The 10,297-nt window shown below is 45.3% G+C and overlaps 2 protein-coding genes across 8 annotated transcripts in view; one reads left to right on the top strand and one right to left on the bottom strand.

Moving 5' to 3' along the window:
* Positions 1 to 10,297, top strand: part of LOC149362651 (uncharacterized) — an 88,555-nt gene that overhangs the window by 68,373 nt on the left and 9,885 nt on the right. For 5 of the 7 annotated variants that reach the window (XM_089573142.1, XM_089573147.1, XM_089573146.1 and 2 more), the window contains 6 exons: positions 42 to 116; positions 198 to 257; positions 775 to 1,746; positions 2,611 to 3,298; positions 3,428 to 3,630; positions 4,294 to 8,852. The exons of 1 other annotated variant lie outside the window; for it this stretch is intronic. In XM_089573142.1, coding sequence (XP_089429268.1) covers positions 1,577 to 1,746; positions 2,611 to 3,298; positions 3,428 to 3,630; positions 4,294 to 4,798 — 1,566 coding nt within the window. In that variant the 5' untranslated portion in view covers positions 42 to 116; positions 198 to 257; positions 775 to 1,576 and the 3' untranslated portion in view covers positions 4,799 to 8,852. Of the gene's footprint in view, positions 1 to 41; positions 117 to 197; positions 258 to 774; positions 3,299 to 3,427; positions 3,631 to 4,293; positions 8,853 to 10,297 lie in introns of those variants that run through there. One more of the 7 variants, XR_016289032.1, reaches the window with a different exon arrangement.
* LOC149362653 (uncharacterized) lies at positions 7,023 to 8,414 on the bottom strand. Its single transcript, XM_089567484.1, has one exon. It carries the CDS (start codon positions 8,412 to 8,414, stop codon positions 7,023 to 7,025), a length of 1,392 nt encoding a protein of 463 aa, XP_089423610.1.

Genomic DNA, 10,297 nt, shown 5'->3' with positions numbered 1-10,297 from the left:
GTAGTAGCCGAGCAATTCATAACGTTCATTTTTCTATCCAGCCACGCGTGCCCCAGGTCCAATGTGCCTGCAGTCTTGTGACGCGAAAGTTGTTGCTGATGCGGACAAAACGCTAGGTAAGCCGACAGTACGATCGCTGGAATGCTCTTCTGCATCAATTTGAAGTAACCTGTATCTAAGCGTACTTTTTTTTTCAGCCACTGAATTGACTACAGATTCGCAGCCTGTGGACCTTCAAGCCACCATGGAAACAGGAAGTAAGTAATAAGTGTACTCTGCGTTTTGGTGTGTAGTTCCCTGCTGTTAAGTCTTTCAACATTACTGCAGCTCCATTTTTGCCTTGTTCTTTTTTAGCATACACCTGTGCCTGCATGTGCATTAAAGTCTCAGCCGCCGTGGTGGCTCAGCGGTTATGGTGCTCGGCTGCTGACCCAAAAGATGCGGGTTCGATCCTGGCCGCGGCGGCTAGAATTTCTTTGGAGGAGAAATTCTAGAGGCCCGTGTACTGTGCGATGTCAGTGCACGTTAAAGAACCCCAGGTGGTCGAAATTTCCGGAGCCCACCACTACGGCGTCTCTCATAGCCTTAGTCGCTTTGGGACGTTAAACACCATAAACCAAAACCAAAAACCATTAAAGTCTCATGTGTGCTTTCAGATTATCAGCACAGACAACCGAGCGAAATACTTCATGTCCTCTCTCATGTAATTCCCTGAAAAGACTTTATGAACTTCGCTGTATGTAAAAACTGTACAAAGTGAACTTCATTGTGCAGGGCTGAAGGATCAAGAAGCGACAACAGACCTCAAAGCATCCGACATCCGGCGAGTTTCATCTTTCAGATTTGAAATTTCTCAGTCAACAGCATCAAGGGTATTTGACAAATGACTTGATGCAGCCTACACTAGGCTAAGGCAGCTGGTGAGGTGGCCAGAGAGAGAACTGCACAAAACAATGCCTATGGCTTTCCAGGAACGCTTTGGCAAGAACGTTGCAGTCATTCTTGACTGCTTTGAAGTTATTATAGAGCGGGCGTCATCTCTGGAACCACGTTCTCTTACTTGGTCCACTTATAAGCATCATAATACTGTGAAGTATTTTATTGGGATTGCGCCATAAGGCGTCATTACCTATATGTCTCGAGGATGGGGTGGTCGCACAAGTGACAAGGAGCTGATGGAGTCGTGTGGCATATTGGAAAATTTGCTGCCCGGTGACTCCGTGCTAGCTGACCGTGGCTTCACAATTTCTGATGCTGTGGGCATGCACTGTGCTAAGCTTGAGCTGCCAGCTTTCACTAAAGGTAAGGCACAGCTGTCTGCCTGGGATGTTGAAGCAACGAGGCGCCTCGCAAATGTCCGCATCCGCGTAGAAAGAGTTATAGGCCTTATGCAAAATTGCTGCCATCTATCGGAGAAAAGAAGAACCAGTGAAAATCCGCCATGTTGGAGGATGACTGAAGCTCGTTTCGCCTCTGCCGCTGCCTGTGCTGCCCGGATTTAGGCGTGACCTGCGGTAGATTCCTTACGGCTGTGCTGGCTCGAAAGTCTCATTTCCTGTCACTTGAGCCTTTAAACATGTCTGAATGGTCAGTCGACCTGTCTCTGCTGCCTAAGTTTCCAAGTGACTTCGCTGACACTTATTACGCGTCCAAAACACTTTCCGAACGCCACCGGGTACGGAGCTACAAGTTTTTCACGGAGTCTTACGTCAGTCTGCCGACGCTGAAGACCAAGCAATGTACGAGGCAAGTACAGTTTTCGTTTACGGCTAAAAATGTGCTCATTTAGGTCTAGTTTGAGTCAGTTATTATTACTTTTTGCGAACGGGCGTGCCGCTTGGATGGCTGTTGTGGTAGCGTTTTCTGTATGTTGCGTCGGCGCCGAAGCAAACGATAGTAAACCTCGCGCTCATGTTGGTAGCGCCGAAAAAAGTGGCCTCTCAACATGCGACGCTTTTCATTTTCCTTGAAAAGTTCATGCAGCATTTGTTTGTTTGCCCTAGTAGTGCTTAAAGTTGCTTCGTGCGGCGAGCGGCCAGTTCGTAGTGGTGAGCAGCCTTGCGAAGAGCCTCGGAGTGGTGTGCTGCATGATAAATGAAGTGAATCCTTATCGCAGCTGGTTCGTTGAGGGCACTGCGCTTGTGCTTTTATCATTCATGCAGCTATGCGACCGCGTTTGGGCGCGAGCATTGCCTATGAAAACCTCGTCCCGGTGTACACATTTCGTTTTGTTTCGTTCGGCACTCCACAGCTCGCGCGTTCTAGACAAGGCTTCTCACCACTGTACCTGTTTGCGTCTGCCGTTTTTCGCCAACCTCCTGCATCATGTTCTGTGTTCGCTTTCCCACTTAGTTTGTGAAAACCAAAGCACACGCTTTTATTCTATGCAAAACGTGCAGTTTTCACGAATTTTGAAAAATCTTTTATTGCAACTGGTAAACTGGCCCGCAGTAGCTTGCGAAACGCTTGGCAGAAATTGCGGGGCCACGCTTGCAACCTCCAAGAATTTACTCTAACCATGCCACAGAGAATATTAGCAAAAAGGAAGTAGTGATAATTACATGCAGATCATCCTGAACTTAACTATGTGCACCGCTTGCTTCGTTCCAGTGGCACCGAGTCTGCTGTTGCTGTGCGCTGTTTGTGCTACCGAAGCCGTAAGAAGACAGCAGACCCGTACACTGTGCACTTTGGCTTCAGGATGGATTGCCATGTTGAACAGGCCCGATGCAGCTGTCCGGCAGGTGCATCCGGCTACTGCAATCATTTGATGGCAGTACTTTCCTGTATTTTAGCTCTGCAGCGTCTTGGCTACAAGGAGCCACCTGAAGAGTTGTCGCCCACTGAACTGCCTCAGCAGTGGAGGCGGCCCAGGCGAGTAATGGCCCCAGAAGGCATCATGAATGTCAACTGGCGTCAAGTGGGGGAAGGGCGCCCATTGGAGCCACTACAGTGCACAATCAAAGAGTCAGCACCACCTTCCATTTCTGAGGAACAACAAAGAGAAGCAGTAATGAGGCTTTCAGCTAGCCAGAATGAAGCAAACGGCTGTTGGGCAGCCATCTTAGCTGAAGCTGCTTCCGCACGCTGTGTGGAAACTCAGTGTGGGCGCTCCTATGAAGGATCAGCAAAAGCTGTTCAGATGCCTCTGCTGCCATCTGGGTTTGAATGTCTTGTGCCCTGGCATGAACGGTTGCAAGCAAGAGAGAAGCTGGAGCCCGCACCATCCTACAAATTTCTTCCAGAAGAACTAAACTGGTGTCCTCCCTCAGAGTTGGCAAGCTGCGACTGGTTGCAGGTATACAGCTGCTGCCATAATACATCTGTGAAGCTTACTTGAGCTGTGATTAACAGAATGAAGGGACTTGTGATAATGTTTAGTGTCACTTGCTGCATGTGAAATATTTTTTCATAAATATTCATCCAGTGTCTGAGGCTGTCACCAGAGGATGCCTGCACACTCGAGCTCAGCACACGTCAGCAGGCAAGGAGCCCAACATGGAATGCTGCACGGGCTGACCGGCTGACTGCATCGAAGTTCAACACTGTGCTGTGCCGGAAACAAGCCTGGACAGAGCGCGGCATTAGCAACATCATGCGGCCAAAGTGCTTCACCAACAACATTGTAAGGTGAGGTGAACTGTCAAAAGTATCATCATATAGAATGCTATTTACCTGGAATCACTCCCCTAATTTTTTATCATCCCTCAAAATAACTGAAGATGTGCAATGCTAAAAAAAAGCGCTAATTGCTTCAACACACCTTACTGTGTATGAGCTCAGACATATGTTTAACTTACCGAAATAGGTCCTGTACATGATTTGAAGCCTGAAATGTTTATGCCGCTTAGCTAATGATGTCCTATCGAGATGGCCTTTAGGAAATGTGACACTAAAAGAAAAGATTTGTTACAAACAAATCTTACTGCATTATTTGTTGAAGAAATCAGTTGGTAATTTCAGCAGAGCTTTTTGGACCATTCTTATGCATGGAGACAGCATTTTTATTTTTTGCAGCCTTTTGGCAGACATGCAGAGTCAAGGCAAACTCAGAAAGGTAACTAAAAAAATGATATTAATGTATCATTTTTAAACAAGTGTAAGTACATCATCAGGACCACTGGCCGGAGACAGTTTGATATTGTTAAATCAGCAGGTCTACTCTTTAGTAAGAATAGGAACACATAGATTAATCGGGTACACACAAATTTTCACTATTTTGGTCATTTTCTAGGTTTGCTTCCTAGCGCTGATTGCATTAGATAACATTTCTTGCCCTTCAAATATATGCAGATATGGGAGCACAAATGAACCACGAGCTGTTCAACGGTACATTCAAGTGATGGAGCATCTCGGCCGGCCTGTTGTTGTCCACACCTGTGGCCTTATGGTGCGCCCCAGTTGCCCGTGGTTGGGTGCAACGCCTGACCGTGTTGTATATGATGCCGCAGAAGAACCACCGTTTGGTTTAATAGAAGTGAAGTGCCCATGGAGCATGAAGTTGGCGACCCTGGAAGAAGCACTGACTTCACCGGACTTTTTTGTTGAAGTCTCTGGAGGTATTCCAGAGTTAAAAGTGACTAGCCAGCATTACGCACAAGTTATGGGCCAGATGTTCTGTGCTGGCCTCAAGTGGACACACTTTGTTGTGTACTCTGAAAAGTGGTTAGTAATTTGCAAGTTAAAATACTGTGAGTCCACTTGGAGTGTCATGAGGACAAAGCTGGACAATTTTTATTTCACACGTGCTGTACCGTTCCTGTCTGCACTCAAATGTGCGCAGGACGTGGCTGTGTAGAACGCTTTCAGTAAACACTGCTGTAAGAATGAAACAAAGACCATGGACTGGCATAGTTCAGAATGCATGAGTGCCAATATTTGTGCGTTTATTTCCTGTATGGGTTAATGTCGCATGTTTTTGTTATACGAGGGGGTACCCAAAAGAAACCGGACTTATTTTTGTTCGAACTTATTTGTTCACATTTTAAGCACAGACCTTCAATCTCCTTCAAAGTATTCCCCACTTGCAATGATACGCTTGTGGAATCTTTCATTCCATTTTTCAAAACATTGTTTAAATTCATCTTTTGTGATGCTTGCAGTGCCTCCGTCGTTTTTTTATTCACCTCAGCAACATCAGCGAAACGCTTTCCATTCACCTATTTTTTCATTGTAGGAAACAAAGAAAGTAGCACGGGGCAAGGTCGGGAGAGTATGAGGGTTGAGGAATAGGGGTCACGCCATTTTTGGTCCAAAATTGTCGTAGAGAGAGGGCTGTGTGAGCAGGGGCATTGCCATGATGGAAAAACCAGTCACTCGACCGCCACAAATCTGGCCGCTTCCACCGCACACTGTTGCCCAATCTTTTCAAAACATCCAAGTAGAAAGCCTGGCTAACTCTCTGACCCTGCGGAACAAATTCTCAATGGACGACTCCTCTCACGTCGAAAAAACAAATCAGCATTGTTTTGAGGTTTGGTTTCACCTGACGAGCTTTCTTGAGGCGAGGTGAATTTGAAGTTTTCCATTGGCATGATTGTTGCTTTGATTCAGGATTCGATTCAGGAACACTTGAGTTGTCCCCATAGCATCGTCCTTGTACGTCTTTCTTAATATTTCAAGAGTTTCCATTCAACTTTTTCCGAGCAAAAATCAGAATTTCACCTGAGCACGCTGTTCACGAAAATCAGCCATTGCAAAAACGACATTCACACAAAACAGTCATCACTCTAAAACTCTGCCTAAACTAGTCTGACCTCCTTCAGCGACGGCACTCGGCTTACTGACTCTGGAATGTTCGTTCTATGCGCTCCTAGTGGCAAAACGCGGTACCACAGAAGCTTTGCCGACCAAAAAATTTAGTCCGGTTTCTTTTGGGTACCCCCTCGTAGACATAAGAAAGGTGCAGGAACTGTCATTCTGTCTGAAAGAAGGCTTGAGCTGCACTGTAGGGGAATTGAAATAGAGAAGGGAATGAAAGAAAGGAGAGAGAAGAGCTGGAGTGGAGAACTCTGGGGTAATTGCGACCACCTGGGCATCTTTAACATGTGCTGATGTCACAGAGGCGCATCATTGTTTCGCCTTTATTAAAACGAGGCCTGTTTCAAACTCAGAAACTCCAGCTCAGCAGTCAAGTACCACAACGCTTTTGCTTAAACCGTGCAATGTCACCTTGCTAAAGCTTTAACCTTTGCACTGCTGTTTAATTTTAGAAGAGAATAAGTGTGGGCATGTTGGCTTTAATACTTGAGGACAGCACAACCATTCAGATACAGAAAAGTGCTTGACCATGTCTGCTTGCTAGTCTTTGTTGTGATACAATCAAAGGAAAGTGATGAACAGTCTGATACCATTAATAGCAAAGGGGAGGTTTTTTAATTTGCAGTTTTAACGGTCAAACATCTTGGGTCAATTAATTTGTTCCATTAATATACAATAAAAAAAGATCCTGTTTGCTAGCCATGGTGTTACTGTTCATTTGCTTTCCATCTTCACGAGTTCTTCAGACCCTGCAATCTGTTCTGCCTTTTGTTGTGATACAGTTCCTTTTAAATTATGTATCATTTTCTTTGCATTTCATTTGCTGTACACCAGTTTGATGTAGTGTCACTTATATTTTTATTACCGACAAATTTCCAGTTTATCATCAAGAAAATAAAATTGGTAGTTTATTGCAGTCACACTACACATATTTGGATAGCGCAGGCAGCTTGTGCTTGTCAATGACATGCTTGTTAGCACTGTTATAAAGATACCTCTGACAAGCACTTTCATCCGAGCACATTGTATTTTCAAATTGACATCTCTGAGCGACAGAGGTGGCTTCCGAGTTATATCAGTGATTATAGTAAATAAATAACTGACCAGTACAGCATTATAGTAATGCCATTTTCTCATGAGCGTCCCACCGCGTTGCCCAGATGGTCTAAATTTCCAGAGCCCTGCTCACATCATAGCTTTGAGTTGCTTTGGGACGTTGTCTCTGCCTCCCAGAAAGAATAATTTCCAGAGCACTGTGCAAATTACCATGTCCTCATTAGTGGGGTCTGAAAGTTTGTTAGGATGGCGCACACAGTCCATATTTGATTCACAGTGTGTGCCATTGTGATTGGGATCCTGCGATCAAATATGTGGAAGGATTTTATGCGTTGTATCCGCCGCTCCACGTGAATACGCAAGCTTGCAATAGCTTCTGTCTGAGCAATTTCCTCCTCTGAAAGCTGGCCATTCCTCAGAAATGGTGGCATGTTGAGATGCACACCGATTGGTTCCAAGAGGTCCCTGATGGTGAAGCCCTTGTCCGCCATGACTACATCTCCTGTGTCGAAATGAAGGGAAAGGAATCCACTTGCTCTCACAAGTTCCTTGTCTGAGATGCACCCGGTGAAAAGTGCAGACACAAAAGTCAGTGTTCCATCTGGAGCCACTCCAATGAGGCCCTTAAATGTGTTGGCTGATTTGTAGTTGGAGTAAGTCTCTGACTGTAGCACATATGAACTAGGCACCTCACACCTAATCTCAGTTGCATCAATAATAACCCTGGTGTTGGGGTACTTCTCTTTGAACTCTTGAGGCATGTACTTGTCCACCAACTCACGGGAAGCCCACAGTGACACGTCTCCAAACCGGTGATACATCAAGTTTATCCACTCGTTAAAGATTCGGCTCACTGTGCTTTGATGGATGCTGAACCGGTGACCAAGGTCTTGCTGAAAAAGTCCCAGCCTCAAGTTCACCAGAACCAGGAACAGCTGGTTCTCATCGTTTAGAGTCGGACTCCGACCAGGCTCTTTTCTAGAACTTGCACTGTTCTCATCTGCTGTGGAGTAAGTGCCAGGCTTCAAATAATGAAGCAGTTTTTTCAAATCCGCATAGCACGGTAGACCAGTGTAAAACTGCATGTCGTCATCATTGTTCCTGAACTTCTCAACTGAAAACTCTGCCGAGGCGTTTTCAAGGTAGGCGCATCTCTTCAACAATGCAGAGACCCTCGCTTCTAGTCGAGCATTTATCTCCTGCTGTTTGTACAGCTCTTGGCCAAGTCGAGCAATTTCCTTGTCCTTCTCGGCTTCTGCAAAATTCTCGACACATTCCTCTTCAGTGCATGTATGATCATAAAAACCCTGTTGATTGCCTTCCGTTTCTGGCAGTGGCAGCGATGACGTAACTTCCTGAGCAGGAACAGTGGGAAGTGGCACCTGAACAATGCTTTGCCGATTCTTCGGAGGCTTTCTAGTCTTTTTTTGCTTTTTGAAGGAGAATACTGACGGCACTGCTGAATCTTTCAGAATGTTGCGGCCACTGACTATGTTTTTCAGGAAGTCATCTTCCACAAAGTGCTGTGAGCAAATACGGGCTGTCTGAATATTGAATGGTGGGTCCCTTTTTATGGCAATTAGCCAAGCCTTGCACATTGTTGGGTCATGTGGGAGGCAGTGGAAAGACACCTGCAAAGAGAAAATGCAAAGTAAGAAGTGCAGCCTGCATAAAAATATTTTCAGGTATTTATTTCTGGTCCAGGGCTTTTGTTTAGACATATACATGCAAACAAAAAATGGAGCATAATGTACAGAGCACTTTTGAAGGGGTAGAAAAGAATGTGCTACTTGCAACTATGGTTGTGCAACACGCATTTGCTGGAAATGAATTCATCTTATCTTCACTTATGCTGTGTTTGTTGTGGTTCATCTTTAGTTTCAAAACATGCATTAACTAGACCCTGACCGAGTGTTGCATACATGCACTGTCTTGCATGCTTTTTGTACACCCCTCTTGAATAACATTAACTGTAAGTCCTCTGAAGTCACTACAGTACCTGTTTGTTCATTCCAATAAAAACCTAGAACTGCTTCTTTCCTTTTTATTTCACTTCATGCAACTATGGCCATCTCCAATAAATTATTTAGATGTTGCATTAAGCTCACCTATCTCAGAGACAGAGAGAGAAAACAATTTATCATTATTTGCCAGGCACTAGACCCCTAGGACACCGCACGACCCCACTGCACAAGTGTTTACCATTCTTTGACTATCGCCGTTAAAAACAGGTAGCCCGTGAATGCAGCAATGTCTATGTTTTTACCACGACGAGCAAGCAGTTGTGCACTGAAATTTTTGGAGGATTCTATGCGCGTTATACATTCCCGCTACTAGTTGGAAGTATGGTACCGCTTTACCCTCACGGTCCACTTTTTTTTTTACACAACACACGGCTTCGTGGAAACCGGCCAGTTAGAAGGCGTGGCTGCAAGATGAAATCGCTACATGCATACAAGCCATCGCTCCACAAGATAGGCATCTTTCCCTGGTCGAACAGAAAAGATTGACTGACTTACAGAGCGCGAACGTTCTGCGCGACGAGCACTTGACCCTTGCGAGTCCGTCGAAACAAATATTCGCACTAAGAACCAATGCGTGTAATCGCTGCGTCGGATAAGCGACGGTTCACAAAAAGCGCGACCCGCACCACTGAACAGCTGAGCACGATTACTCTCTTGCGAGGCCGATAATCGGAGCACTTCACGGGCAATCGCAGGAAGAACAGCTTTTGTGTGATATTTCCTTCGTGCTTACAAAGCTTATTTCTAATTTCATTTGCTACATGGCGTTAACGAAATGTGTTGCGCGATGCCTCCACATGTAGCAACGGTTCTGCAACATTTGTGCCGCGGATATCAGGATTGCAGTCCAAAAATAGAAATGCGCTCAAATAAAGCGCTCTTACCTTTTTTCCCTGGGCGTCTTTGTGACCCTTCTGCGTACAGCAAGGCACTGAGCAGTATGTGGGCATCTTGAGGACGGTGAAACTCGAGCGCGCGCGACGAGCGTGTACCAGTGCGTGCTGTGAATCCGGCGGCTATCCTCCAACATGGCGGATCGCGCACGGCGACCGCTAGATGGCAGTGCATTTCGCATAAGGCCTAGTGAATTAGTGTAGAAAAAGTATGGCATACTAAAGGGCACTATTCTTGTTGATTTTTTAATACCAATGGTTATTGATGGCAAGAATGTCACCACCCTTGACAGGATTGCACTTGTCTGTGCTGCTCTGACCAATCTGTGTGACTCTGTTGTACCTTTTGACTAACTTATTTTGTGAGCAGCTAAGTTTATTTGCACCTTCATCACGAATAAAGTGATGTTGATGTTCTTTGCAATCAAAACTTCATGGATTGTTGCAATAAACAAGCACTTGGACATTGTATCGATATCTAATTGCAGAATGCCATCTAAAGACAAAAATGGCTACAAGATTGCACATAATCCGCTTAGCCTCTGCTGCTATGATTTTGGGCAC

Source organism: Amblyomma mixtum, chromosome 2, assembly GCF_055824585.1.
Source record: "Amblyomma mixtum isolate Tamu chromosome 2, ASM5582458v1, whole genome shotgun sequence".
Taxonomy (NCBI): domain Eukaryota; kingdom Metazoa; phylum Arthropoda; class Arachnida; order Ixodida; family Ixodidae; genus Amblyomma; species Amblyomma mixtum.
The sequence above is the reverse complement of the archived record's forward strand: the minus strand, read 5'-3'. Positions and strand labels throughout refer to the sequence as shown.

Excerpts from the sequence above, each read along its gene's own strand:
- LOC149362653 (XM_089567484.1), bottom strand. The coding sequence starts at position 8,414 with ATGTGCAAGGCTTGGCTAATTGCCATAAAAAGGGACCCACCATTCAAT.